General features: G+C 41.6%; 3 protein-coding genes across 3 annotated transcripts; 1 reads left to right on the plus strand and 2 right to left on the minus strand.

Annotated features, from left to right (window-relative positions):
* Window positions 1-17: 17 nt before the first annotated feature.
* On the minus strand, window positions 18-5,338 carry poll (polymerase (DNA directed), lambda). The gene is made up of 9 exons (XM_028413487.1): window positions 5,304-5,338; window positions 4,194-4,337; window positions 3,809-4,106; window positions 3,605-3,722; window positions 3,126-3,464; window positions 2,826-2,999; window positions 1,877-2,005; window positions 1,044-1,212; window positions 18-959 (listed from the first exon to the last, which is right to left on the minus strand). Exons 2-9 carry the CDS (start codon window positions 4,306-4,308, stop codon window positions 598-600), a joined length of 1,704 nt encoding a protein of 567 aa, XP_028269288.1. The 5' UTR covers window positions 4,309-4,337; window positions 5,304-5,338; the 3' UTR covers window positions 18-597.
* Window positions 5,339-5,556: 218 nt separating this feature from the next.
* On the plus strand, window positions 5,557-8,067 carry dpcd (deleted in primary ciliary dyskinesia homolog (mouse)). The gene is made up of 6 exons (XM_028413500.1): window positions 5,557-5,649; window positions 6,184-6,264; window positions 6,366-6,490; window positions 6,584-6,717; window positions 6,878-6,980; window positions 7,324-8,067. The coding sequence occupies exons 1-6, from the start codon at window positions 5,586-5,588 to the stop codon at window positions 7,426-7,428; spliced, it is 612 nt and encodes a 203-aa protein (XP_028269301.1). The 5' UTR covers window positions 5,557-5,585; the 3' UTR covers window positions 7,429-8,067.
* A 1,785-nt stretch (window positions 8,068-9,852) lies between these two features.
* On the minus strand, window positions 9,853-12,685 carry fgf8b (fibroblast growth factor 8b). Its single transcript, XM_028413516.1, has 5 exons — window positions 12,618-12,685; window positions 12,480-12,516; window positions 11,793-11,973; window positions 10,407-10,513; window positions 9,853-10,149 (listed from the first exon to the last, which is right to left on the minus strand). The coding sequence occupies exons 1-5, from the start codon at window positions 12,674-12,676 to the stop codon at window positions 9,853-9,855; spliced, it is 681 nt and encodes a 226-aa protein (XP_028269317.1). The 5' UTR covers window positions 12,677-12,685.
* Window positions 12,686-13,520: the final 835 nt, after the last annotated feature.

The raw sequence follows: 13,520 nt of genomic DNA on the forward strand, positions 1-13,520 counted from the left end.
GTTTTTCTTTTATTATGTCTTACATCTTTATTCATTGTCAGTAATTTAATTTAAAATGGTTCTGTATTTTTTTAATTTTATTTTTTCTTTAACTCTGGTCATTGCCTCTCTAGTAAGACTGGATCTGTTGATGGTAGTCCCTTGTTTTGCTCTCTGAAAGATCTGTTGTGAGCTGGAGGGCTCCTCCAGCTGGACCCTGCAGGAGCTGCAGAGCTGATTCACAAAGCTCATAGAGGCTACAGTGCAGAAAAAGGACGTATCTACCATCATCAGCTACAATGCAAGACTGTGGAGGTGCAGTCAATCCATGATACAGGCCAAGGTTAGCAGCGACTGAAATCACACATACCAGCAGCAAATTTAAAGAATCAAGCTACCTCCTCTATTTAAATGTCCCGTGTTTTTAGATATCTGCACCTGAAACCTCGTCATTAAAGCCAATTAATTTACCAAAAATAGCCAGCTATATCTTTAAACGGCTCAGAGCGGTTCTTACATGATTTCTGCACATTAAAAACGTCTTTAAAAGCAGCGGTTTGAATTGACTGCAAGTTGATTATTCATCATCTTCGTCATGATCATTTTCTGTAAAAAACATCACCAGTCTCTTTCTTGAGGCTCTCTGTACGGTATGCCTAAACGACTGAAAACATCCTTCTCTGTCGGTGTAGAAAGTGGAGTGCCACCATGAACCTTCATGCTTCCCTGACGTACCACGTCTTTGTTCAGCGAGTGCTCCGACAAGCTCATTTTTTTGGTCTTTGCCAGAGCTCTCATCGAGCGGTTGAAGTGTGCCGACCCGGTGAAATACATGAGAGCGCAGGCGAACTCGCCGTAAGGCACCACGATGATGTCCAGGCGGCGGTGGCGTTGGCCGGGTCCAGGGAGACGGCATACGCCCATGTATTTCTTCTGCTCCCCATTCTCCTCGTGGCTCACCAAGTCATCCGTCAAGAAACCTAGACAGACAGACAGACAGATGTAACCCGAGGAACAAAACTTTATAAAAGAGTTCATCTTTTTAACCAAGAACTCGGATTTACCACTGTCATGGAGGCTCTCTAACACCTTGCTGAAAACCCCCTTGTGGGACTTGCCATCAGGGTGAGATATGAGCACATCAACATCTCCACATGTGGCCTTTCCTCGACGGTAGGAACCACATGCCATCGCCACCAGGCCTGGGTCTGTGGCTTTTGTGGCGTCTCTGACCTGAACAAAGACAAAATAAAACCAAATAAACTCTCATATTAACATCACATAGAGACTAATGTTTATATGTTGTGTTTAATATTTGGCTTTTTGTTTTGTATGTTTTTTGTTTTTACCGTGTGCACCCACCCCCCCCACTGGCAAACAAGTAAGCTTTTGCCTGTTTTTTAGCCAAATACTAGGAAGTAGGTTTTGCTAAAGCATCACATATTATTTTGACAAGCCTGAGGGAGCACACATGCTTTAGTCATCTATCTCATGTGTGCTCTCTATCTGGCAGCTTCGGAGGAAAAAGAAAATCCGAGTAATACAATATGAAAACAACTAGCGTTGTACTTAACGCTCTGGAGTGAACAGGTATCTGGCTAACTTAGGATGCAGCAAGTTTCAGGATTTACTTTTCCCCTTTGGGATGCTCCACTTTATGAGAATACGGTCTGGTTTTCCCATTATCAAGCAGTGAAGGAAAGCTGACACACACTTTTTCCTTCTTCAAGCCCCTCTGCATCCAAATTTCTGAGAGTTCGAGGAGGAAATCTTATGCAAAGATATCAACACGTCTGTGTAAACCGAACATACTGAAGTGGTGAAAGAGGTAAAGGTATTTCAGTCATCGCCACAGAACTATACAAACTTGTATTTAGGACATATGAAGATGCATTACCACTTTCTCTATGGCAGCTGCTTCTTCTCTGGGCATTCGGTCTAAAAAGTCATCGTAGTGTTTGAGTCCTATTTTCTGAGTGTTGCTAAGGTGGGCTTTTGTGCGTATGTCCTCCAAAGTGCGAAATCCCTGAAAGACAAATGACAGTTTTTTAAGGAAAATCTTCAAAGAACAGTGTAACATGCTAAACACTCACTTAATCATCTTATATTAGTCAGAATAAAATCAAACCGACATTACAAACCATGGTGAACATTAAGATTAATATTCAAGTCTAGAAAATACACCATATATTTTGACACAAGGTGTAGACAAAGAATTTTTCTCAAAACTACTCTACTTCTGGAAGTCAGTTAAATAGAAGACTTGGAACAAAATGAGCCACGTACTTTTTAATATAACCTATAACCTATCCTCATCCCTGTCCCTCAGAGGTCATGACAGAAAGAAGTCCAGAACATTCACCTCCCTTTTGTCAAATGACACACCGTCTCTTCTGACATATTTTTTCAGACTTGGCTTAGAAGTTAAGTTACTATATGTGATTAAAGATAACTCAAACCCCACTGCTGGCTAGTGTTAAGCCAGTTTAATAACACACTGTGCACAGGTATAAATGTTTACAAAATATATATCAGCTTTCATGCTTTCAGTGCTGCTAGATTAACTGTGTATGGGTAACAGTGTTTTTAAATGACCTCAAATGTGAACATATACGCACATAGCATTGTATAAGAAATAAGATAGATGATGGTGTCACTACATCAGCCCTAAGTCCACAGTTTCAGCCTTGACTGTGTTTCTATTATTAGTCAAATTGTCTTTGTAGTACATGTAGATATCTTGTCACAGTGTTGTAAGTTGTACTTTGCTATGGATGTCCTGAGGGGAAGTACCGGTAAGTCTAACAACCTTTAAACATGTTTAGAGTCCATGCATGTGTTTTCACCTGTTGGTACCACAGCTGTGCAGTTTTAGTTCCTGCACCCCAGATATTGGTGAAAAGCTCCAGCACAGGCACGGCATCCCCGATGTGATCCAGCTTCCGCAGGTGACCGCTCTCCATGATCTCGTCAATTTTGTCCGCCATGCTTTTCCCGATTCCTGGGATCTGACAAGCCTCCTGAAGCCAGTAAAAAACTATTAAAATCATACAGTCCTTGTATTGTGAAAGAAAAAACAAGGCAACAGCACGTGAACCTCGACACATTATCAGCCTCTCAACATTAAAACTTCTGCATTACAATACCTGATACGAGGTGACAGGCTTGTGATAGCTCTTCAGTGCGTTGACAGCCTTAGAGTAGCTCAGTGCCCTCCACTTGTCCCCTTGGTGTGTGTAGGCCTTGGCTAGCACTTCAAGTTTGTCAGTGATGTGCTTGTTGAAGTTATTACTCTTGGACTGAGATGACTGGGCGCAGACCCACTTCCCTGATATTGGCTTCTGAGCAGCAGTGTCAGAACCAGCTTGGATGCTGGAGCCGGGAGTTTCCTCTTTAGGATGCTGGCCTGTGATGAGAGCTTCCAGATCGCTCTGAGAGACGCCGTCTTCCTCTCCTCGCACTTCGTCTTTGCTGTCTGGGACTGTCTGAGAGAAAGACGGAATGTAAAATCATTATATCCATGTGTTTGGAGACTAGCTTTTGCCCTTGACTGGACCAAATAAATACAAACTAAAAGATAGATAATGCAATATGAAAGCTGTAAAACTCAGCCAGCCAAACCTACCATGTCTACTGTGTCCTCTGTTTTGGTTGGAAGAGTCACTGGCTCCACAACAGTTTCTGCAGCAGGTCTATTATTTGATGACTCTTGTTTAAGAGTTTCCTGCTTTGTTTCAGCATCCCTTGGCAGAGAAAACATTTAAAGATGTTAGACTGCTAATTATTGCTGTATTAATGTGAACACAGTTCTACAAACATGTTAGCAAACCTCTTTGGTAAAAGAAGACTGTAGTTAGTCACGTCCAGAAGTTGTTTCTCACTGATGCACAAGCTCAACCAAGTGCATTTCACCAGTTGGACTCCAGAGGGCATACTATCTACTCTCAGCAAGCGTAGAGCCCTGCTAATGTCCATGTTGTCGTCTACAACAACATGGGTGACACTGGGGCACAGTGAACTCTCCGTCTGGCCTCCATTCTGCTGGATTTGTCTTTGGAAGATTTGGCATCTGGCATTCCCTATTCCAGCAGGCAGGAGGTACACAGTGACTCCATTAAAGGTGTTTCCTGGGGCAGAAGAGCGAAGTGAGCAGTGAGTCTGGTGTATGTGTGTTTGTTTCATGCAGACACACCGACAAACACAATAATAAGCACCTGTGACTTTACACTCATCTGGTTTCTTCTTTAAAGGGGGTGCATCGCTTCCCTGTAGAACTTTGGCCCTTTTAACTTTGGGGAAAGCTTTCATGATGCCATGACGAGGTTCCATCTTGTCTGCACAAATGTGGAGCCAGTGGCCTGTGCGTTAAAGAAGAATTATGAATTTCAAATAAATATAGGAATAGTTCTAAAAACCCATATTTAAAAAAAAGAAACAACAGGATGTACCTTAAATGTCTTGTGTGCAAGTGATTTTTTGATTTAATAGTTTGAAAGTGGCAGCAAGAAACATAAAAATAAATCACTACGCAGGAGATGTAGGACTCACATTATAATGCAGAGTTACACTACTGGCTTTACTTGTGACAAAGTATTATACCATCCAACACAAACTACTGGGTAATCAAGATTTATATTTATAACATTATTGTGTAACTTTTAAGTCATTCAATAATGTGCACTTGTAATAGCAGACATTACATACACCCTTTTAATTAAGTGAGGCTCACTATAAAATCCTATAAAGTACCATTTTGTCATTGCAATCGCTGTTCTTGACACATTGAAGTTTGATTGACAGTATGTCTTATTCATTATGGCAGACAAAATATTGGCACCACTGCTTTATAGTGTCAGCATATAGTTTGGAATTTGGACACAGGAATAACAGAACGTGGGAGTAGTTTCTGCTGCTTCAGTTATTCACCCGGTTGACACTCCAGTTAGTAGAGTTTGTGTACAACAGAAATCGACTTATGCTATAAAAATACAATGTTAGATATTTCCAAGAGTTCAAATCGAGGCAACTGGACTCAATGATTGTTTTTTGAAGACGTTTCCAGTTGCCTCGATTTAAACGATTTAAAATGATTTTGGAAATGACTATGACATGGATGAATGAGAGCATCCACAGATGCAATGTTAGCTAGTTAACCTTAGCTTCGGCTAACACTGAAAGCATCAAAGAATCAGTATTTAGACAGTTTTGATTATACTTTTTACTCGATATACAAATAATACCTTACTCAAATTCAACAGCAACAAATTATATTTACACAGTTAAATCGTGTTTGAACTTATAAACGGCAATGTTTTGGCTCTTACCCCAGTTCGGATGGAACCATACAGACAGGAAGTGTGAAAGGGGGACAACATTCAAACGTTTCACTTCCGGGTCAAACTTTCGGTTTAATTTAGTTTAAGATTTTTTTTTTCTTTCAGTCACAAACTTAATACAACAGTTGGATTTCTAATAACTATAGCAGCAATATTGTTTGACTAATTGTAGGAAATAATTGTTTTGTATTTTGTGTGTTGACCTCTGTTGCCGTGGTTACGTCTTGAGACCGGAAGTGATTCTACGGTCTCCCAACATTGTATGGAAACATGGCTGTCCAAAGCTGGATTGATATCTTAAAATCATCAAAGAAAACTGCTTTAATACACGACGGTAAGTACTAAGATGTTTTTACGTTAGCTGTCTCGTCCCCGTTTTTTATACTCTGCCGTGAAGTAGTTAGCTTTGCAGCTAACGTCAGTGTTACTAGGCAACAAGCAGGTAGCATAACTTTTTTATTACTGTAGAGCAAACAGGCAATAAAAACACCTTTACTTTTTCGACAACCCATCGCCTGATGCACAATATTTGAAATGAAGAGCTGCAGTGTGAAATGTTGATTTCTAGATGACTAGCTACAGTGGGTTAGCAACTCATTTCTATTGTGTGGACATTTCTCTAATCAATAAGGTCTCTTTTTACGACGACGACAAACAGCTGTTTTTATTTATAAAGGATTTACTTAAGATTTCATTTGTGTGGAAGAAAAATATATTACTGTCCCAGCAATCGTAGCATTCAGACCTGGGTTAGCACTGGAAATGTGTTGTGCTAAACAAGAAACACATGCTAGTGTTCTTTGTTGACATGATTTGTAATGCTAATATATTTCATGCTAATATAATGCTAATATAATTCCACCTCCAGGAAAAAGGAAGGTCCACTACCTCTTTACAGATGGGAAGGAAATGTCAGAAGAGTATGACTTGAAGACTGATGAGCTCATTGGTAAGCAACAAAAACCTGACTTTATGCAGCTATGAGGGCTTTTCATTTATATAATTCACTACACGGGTTTTTTGTCTTATGAAACATTTGGTACATTCCAGTGCGAAAATGGCGCCTCAAAAACACACTTGGAGGTCAGGGGCAGTGGCAGGCGGAAGTTGGCGAGCATCTGGCAGGCCCGGTTACATCTCTGGACTCCGATGGACTCAGGGAGAATTGCTCCAATGTTGGTATCTTTTATTTTATTTTATTTTTAACTTGAGAGTTACGTTTTAATTATCACGCTTGTGAAAAGGTTTGTAATTCCTTGTTTCCACAGCCCGTGTTCATGCGTAAAGACACAAAGACCTCCTTTCAGTGGAGAATCCGAAACCTCTCCTACCCCAAAGAGGTGTTCAGTGTTTCAGTGGAGCCAACGGAGAGATGCATTATCATTAAAACATCAAACAAGAAGTAAGTATGCACAGGAACGCTGATTTTCTCTTGCATACATTTCTCTGTGAAACACTTGTTGCATGCAATCCTTATATCCTCCCTATAGATGGCACTGTTTACAATGCATTAGTCTATACCGTTCAGCTCGATCTATAACATCCCTCCCATGTCTACACAGGTACTATAAGAAGTTCAGTGTTCCTGATCTTGATCGAAGTCAGCTGCCCCTGGACAGCTCTGCACTCAGCTTCACTCACGCCAACAACACTTTAATTGTCAGCGTAAGTCTTCCACAATAAACGATTTAACCTAAAGCTGGAAGGTTTTATAGGCTAATGATTCATATATGATAATAACAGTCACAGATCTGAGATATACACTCTCTCTTAGATAAATGTTAAATACCTCTCTTAATTTAAATTCAAAAATTTGATGAAAACAGTTTCTATTTTGTTTCACAAATCCATCAAACAAATTTAAAACAGTGTTACTTTGTGTAAATTACACATATGGTATTTCCACTCTTTTTGTTTAGTTTGTTTTATTTATTATGTGCTATCGCCGTGACTGCAGTGAAGCATGTGCACGAGGAGAATATAACAATTTTCCTTCTCCATTGTCCAGTACAAAAAACCCAACGAAATCCTAACCCTGGAGCGGGAGCTGTTGAAGGAGCTGAAGAAACTGAAGGGGACCTGCGACGGGGACGTCGACTGCAAAACCCAGTAAAAGTCTGACTGCGGGAGCGAAGGGAATCATTCTTGGTTGCAAAGCACAACCTCACAGCATTGTTTGTCAGTCTCATGTGAGCTCTCGTCTCTGTTTCTATACCGAACCCCGTCGTTAAGATTCTCAGTGCCTTGTTACTTTTTTTCTTTCTTTTGTTATACTTTAATAATGCGGAGAAATTGCCAGCAAGTACCTGGAGGCATGACTAGGGAGGAACCTTCTGGTTATTGGACAACCCAACTTGTTTATGTTTATAATGTTATTGACTTCGTGTTACCAAACCTGCTATAGAGCAGTTTTTCTAACCTGCCACCCTTCATCCGTTGTCCTTATAAAACACACAAAGCTTCATGCCTGTTCATTCCGAGGTCACAGTTACGAGGACATCCCATTTGTGTTGTGCTGAATACCCTCATGTTCCTTGCATGTAGTGGGCCACCCTGAAAGCCATTACTGAAACTAGAGTTACCCGTTTCCCATTACAACAGAGGGGTCACTCTGACTTAGTCGTCCCTGGCTGAAACACCACAGACACAAGTTAGGAGGTCTCAGATATTGTCAACGTTTTAGAATTGTAACTTTTTGTATGATCTGTATGATATGTCCGAGAGAAATGTGAATAAAGTTGGATAAACGTGTCTTACTTTTTCACCAAGTTCAATAAAAAAAACAACACCGTCCTGTCAGAAATACTTAGACAGTGGACAAAAAAAGAGACAATGGCTTTTAAATATAGATCATTTCAACCTTGTGATTCCGTACATTTTTCACCACTTGTCCAAACCCAGAGAGCAAGTGCAAAAAGAGTGCAGAGACAAAACCACACGTCTCTGTCACTATTGTGCTTTGTCTTCTTCCAGATGGGAAGAACGGGAGTACAGGAAAACATTTTAAAAACCAGTCCGCCCTGTTGTTTTGGTAACTTTGAGAGGGACACAACTGTTTGTGGCAACACAGCGATGCATTCGTACGTACTTGATTGACACCTTTGAAGAGTTGCCGTGCTGATTGTGATTTTACAAAGCACATCAGAAGCAGATATTGAGGTCTTTATTTCTTTAATACTTTACTGTCTCCTGTGACGGGGTGTCAAAACAAATTCCTGCAGCAGCAAACACCGACTAACAAATTGGACATCCAGCTCATGCATTGTGAGAGCAGCCGAGTCCCTCTGTTCAGAGTCTTCTTCCTCCCCTGTCATTTGGCCTCTGATGGTCATGCTCAACTGCTTCTGGGAAGAGGGTTTCTTTTCTGCCTCCCTTTCATTCCCGAATGCCTCTTCCCAGCCATTCCCCCTCTTTCAGCCGATGCCACATTTTGCCACACAGACCCTGATGCTTTTTCTGCAACCCCTCAGCTCCCTCTCTGCTGCCCCCTTCTCCCCCCCCCCCCACCCCCCTCTCCGAACCCCTCTTACCCCTCCCTGTGTGACTGGCTTCTTTTTGATAACTGACCCCTCCTCGTGTTATTATTCGAACCCACTATTGTATAACATGCCCTTTTATATGAGGTTTCACAAAGGGCCCATTTGATCAGAGGGTTACGGTGTGCGATCGTGAGAAATGCAACTACATGGTGGTAACCTTTGTTTAGGCCAAAATGGTGGGCTGACCTCATCGCTTTTAATGCATAGCTCAGGCCATTCAGGCCCAAGTCTCACTTGCTGAGCACATTGAATTCAGTAGCCTGTCACAGATATTGCCCCTCAGTTATCTGGGTCTCTCCAGCTTGAAGAAGAAGGAGGGGAAAAAAAAAAAAAAACAACAGTTTTTGGGGGCGACCAACATTGTTTAGTAGCTTTCCATTCCAAAACAAGCACACATGAGAACAGGCAAAACAGCTTGTTAGCTGGTTCTTTAGTGGTTTTAATATACACTCTACAATAAATATTTCCATCATTTGATGTAATTTACATTTTTACAGTAAAAATATATTCATATATGTAAAAAAAAAAACAAAACACAGGTTACATATTCACCAACATGGCCTCCTAAAGGCAAGATAGCATGTCAACTGAGACTCAGATGCTGTAACCACAGATAGCTGCCATGTCTAGCTTCATTGTACTTATTTCTCTTTTAGACATTCTTTGTTGCTGAGCTGGCTAACCCCTAACCATTCTGATGTTATAGTTGAGCTCTTCAGTACCTTAAATGCCCCCTGATTTATTAAGAAAAAAAAGAATCCCTCCTACAATCTGTCTGAATTGAAAATAACTAACAGATTAGATAGTCAATGTTTACATACAATCCAGTACAAAGAATTACATAATAAGTCCACAAATGAGGCAAAAAAAAAAAAAAAAAAAGTTTATGGGCACTTGACTGTAAAAGTGATTTTATGCTCCGAGCACATGTTTTCTCTTGCAGTGGTTCTTCTGTGCTGGTTCACCCGCTGTTGGTTCTCCCTCAGCGGTTTCAGTCCTCAGTGTCCCCCCGAGCGCTGGTGATGGGAATGTTTAGTCCGCTTGCTGAAAGGGTGCATAGGGACGGGGAGAGGAAGGACATCAAACGGCCTCCTCTCACTTAGCAAGTGCCCCCTGGGTAGGCGCTTCATGAAGTGGGCCTCCCTCTGGTGCTGCTTGGTCTTGGAGGCCTTCCGCGGGCGGCCCTTGCGTGTGAAAGCCATGTACCAGCCCTCGTACTTGGCGTTCTGCAGCGCTGTGTAGTTGTTTTCCAGAACAATCTCAGTGAAGATGCAGTCTTTGCCTCGTCCTTTCCGCTGGGAAGGAAAAAGAAGAGGAGGAGGAGGAGGAGAAGAAGTTAGAGATACTTTGGATAATCTTGATTTCCAGACAATCAAACACCCTTTGAAACTTCAGGAGGGCCGCTCAGACAGAATGTCAGAATCTCATTGGTTCTGTCTCAACAATGTGTTGCCATAAGCTGCAAATGTGCAATAACATTTCCAAGAAACAGACACACTTCAAGATGTTGCCGTTGTCTTATGCAGCCACAGAACTATGAATTCCAGATTACCTTTCCGATCAGCTTCCCCCTCTTGTTCATGCATATGTAGTATCCTGTCTTCACCCCTCTAATACGGACACGACTTCCAAAAGAGTCCGTCTCCACTTCCAGTTTAGCTGCACAGACAAAACAAATCACAGATAATGAGATGATGCAGTTCTAGCAGAGTGGAGGCCTGCAGATGATGATGATGTTACAGCGTGTGAGACACATGAGCTCTGCACCTCTGAGTGTATTCCTAATGTTTGTTCCTCTTAACCCCTTTTATGATCCGACAGCCACCTTTAAAAAAAAAGGATGCATGCTGTCCAAAATTGCATGAAATGATAGTGATTTTGCACGACCTGGTTGTTTCTGAACGTCTGTAAATGCTGTGCTGTGATGCAGCTCAGACTGGGGATAAAGGAGAGTGAGAACACTGCGGTCTGAGACACAGCCACAAGCACAGAGCAAACGGTCAGATTTGGGCCAGTTACAAGAGTGACACCCACTTAAGATGTGTGGCCAGTGTGTGCATGACTGACTCTCTCCCCTTGAGTGTGTGTGAGTCCAGGCAAAGAAATGTGAAAGACAAAAGTGCAGAGAAGAGAGAGGCACGGAGAGGAAAGGGTATAAAAAGTGAAGATGCTGACTTCACCGCTCCTTATAAATTGAGTCATACATTGAGTTGTAAAGCAATGAAAATTCCTCATAAAATCAGCCTCCAAGAAGCAGGCAGGCACTGAGGACTGGATGGATGGTGGTGGTGGCTGTGGTGGAAAGATGGCGAGACACAGCAGAATCATTTGGTGACAGGAATCATGCTCTCCTTCAGTCTCCATTTTTTTTTGGTCCTACTAAAACTAAAGAAAAATTTCCCATCATAACAGGTGTCAAGGACTTTTCAGACCACCAACACACTGCAGAAATAAATGATCTGCATTAAGCTATAAAAGATGGCAGCACTGATGCCACAAAATATGTTTACAGATGCTTCTACCGTTTCTCTTGGCTCAGACTTCTTTTTCCTGCAGACTGCCAAAAACGACATAATTTATACGGCTTTTCAGCGCCGTTCCGCGCGCCACTGAATTTAAACAATCCTCCTGTTTGTAAGGTGAACATGATGTTTGGAGTTTTACAGTTTTTTCCTGCAGGTTTAAAAGCACTGAAATGTAAGAAGCGATGGCCTTTAGCTGTCATTGGCTTTGATTGATCTGGTCATAACGCACGGAATTCAAGAGGTAAAGTCGCTTCATCATCGCAGAGCACTTTCCTACTGAACGCATTAACATATGTTCAACTGTTAAACTAAATTTATATCATAATATTTTTGAACATTTCTCTCATAAAGCAACTTAAATTATACGACATTTCGTCAAGCGCACTCAGTCTCTCCTTGATTTTGTTTCCTACCGTGAACCGCTCCGTCCTCTCCGTTGGCGTTGACCCTCTTGTTGGCCAGGACCTGGACGTGTTTCCCGCTGGTGCGGCTGTACAGCTGGTAGGTTCGGGTCAGCCTGCGGCTCATCCGGTCCGACAGTCGGCTCTGCTCGGTGACATGGTGCTTGAAATTAGGAGGAGACTGCACAGTGTTCTGCCAAACAACAGGAAAAACACCAAATATGACATTTGAAAAATAATCAAGTGTCAAACTCAGGCCATGAAGGACAGTCCATGAAGCCTTTAGTCAAACAAAAACATCTTCTTCTTCTTCTTTAATTTAATTGTTTCTGTTTTGGAGCTACTTTAAAGCACTGTCCTGGATGACATTTCAGGTTGTTGATCTTTCACCTCTTCATGACTTCTTCTCTCTTTTTCTTTTTTCCCCCCTCATTTCAGCCGTCCACATATGTTTTAACAATTACCTTTTAGGCTGGAGCTTACCTCTTTTCAAGATGTTTGAATTGTTGCCAATCGCCATAGCACTCATAATAAAATGTTTTCATTGTTATTGCAGCCTATTGGACAGGCAGAGACAGTGGACTCTATAAGCCGCTGTAAGTGCGGTGCCTGCATGGATACCTGTTAAGTTTTGACTTAAATTAATTAGCCCATAGAACTTTATTAGTGTTTTTTTATGGAAGTGAAAATGTGACTTACCTGTGCGTAAAAGCAAAGCGCCGCGAACTGAAGTAACCTGCGGCACACACACACACACACACAAGGAAAATTCAAATGTTGCTGAAATTTAACGAGTTACACAGACAGATAATTTATGTTGACATGTCTTTTACTTACAAGTAACCTAACCTCGATGTTCTCAGCCTCATCTTGTAATAGTTCAAATATTGCTTCATGAATACTCCACTGATTCGGTGCTGGAAGCTCTGGGAAATAAAGTTCCTCCTGATGAGGATTTCAGCTCAGTTTTATGCCCCTCTTGTTACTCATAGAAAGTGATACCCGTGACAATTAAGAGATCCAGAACTGTCAGGGTCCCATGCAGGTACAGGATCCGCTCTCCACTCATAGAATTAAAAAAAAAAGAAAGAAAGAAAGAAAGAAAGAAAGAAGAAGTTCTCGGGAAGATTTGAAAGCGTTGCGGTGCTAATCCAAACTTAAAAGTCCGTGAGAAAGTGTCGCTGTCACCAAACCACCTCCGTGAAATCCTCTTTGTATCATTCAGTCATTCAGCAGTGAAGGTTTTAAAATGAATCCCCTGTTGACTTGCTCTGACACCACATTGGTGAAGTTTTACGCACGGGGTTTTTACGCATCAGCTGTAAGAGACGCGCACTTTCCTGAAAAGAAACGTGATGAATCTTAAAAAAAAAAAAAAAAAAAAGTCCCAACAAACGTTAAAGCAGAGCTGCTGCAGCTGTCTCTCTATATGATGCACACATAGTCAAGCTCCAACGTCAACCTTCCTCCCACACGTGTGTTTCTTGTGGTCGCCTACAGTCCAACATACAGCATCTGTCTCCCTCTACATTTAAATACTTTAACTTGCGGGAAAGTCAATATCCTCGGCGAGAGCAGGCGGAGCGTCCAGGCTGGAGCCAAGGTGAAACTGAATACATGTAAAGACACTTTGCCTGCATGCAAATCTATAAACATTGCATTCATCAATAAGGTGAATGTGGAATTGAACACCTTATAAGATGAAAGATGAAACTCAACCCCCAGTCTGTCATAAAGAAA

The sequence above is a fragment of the Parambassis ranga genome, chromosome 1 (assembly GCF_900634625.1).
Source record: "Parambassis ranga chromosome 1, fParRan2.1, whole genome shotgun sequence".
Taxonomy (NCBI): Eukaryota; Metazoa; Chordata; class Actinopteri; family Ambassidae; genus Parambassis; species Parambassis ranga.

Coding starts and splice junctions, on each gene's coding strand:
- poll (XM_028413487.1), bottom strand. CDS start 4,308: ATGGAACCTCGTCATGGCATCATGAAAGCTTTCCCCAAAGTTAAAAGG. Junction 3,723..3,808: donor AGTCTTCTTTTACCAAAGAG/GTTTGCTAACAT, acceptor TTCTCTGCCAAG/GGATGCTGAAACAAAGCAGG. Junction 3,465..3,604: donor CAGAGGACACAGTAGACATG/GTAGGTTTGGCT, acceptor TCTTTCTCTCAG/ACAGTCCCAGACAGCAAAGA.
- fgf8b (XM_028413516.1), bottom strand. CDS start 12,676: ATGAAGCAATATTTGAACTATTACAAGATGAGGCTGAGAACATCGAGG. Junction 11,974..12,479: donor CGCTTTGCTTTTACGCACAG/GTAAGTCACATT, acceptor GTTGTTTGGCAG/AACACTGTGCAGTCTCCTCC. Junction 10,514..11,792: donor AGAGGACGGAGCGGTTCACG/GTAGGAAACAAA, acceptor TTGTCTGTGCAG/CTAAACTGGAAGTGGAGACG.
- dpcd (XM_028413500.1), top strand. CDS start 5,586: ATGGCTGTCCAAAGCTGGATTGATATCTTAAAATCATCAAAGAAAACT. Junction 5,650..6,183: donor AACTGCTTTAATACACGACG/GTAAGTACTAAG, acceptor TTCCACCTCCAG/GAAAAAGGAAGGTCCACTAC. Junction 6,265..6,365: donor GAAGACTGATGAGCTCATTG/GTAAGCAACAAA, acceptor GGTACATTCCAG/TGCGAAAATGGCGCCTCAAA.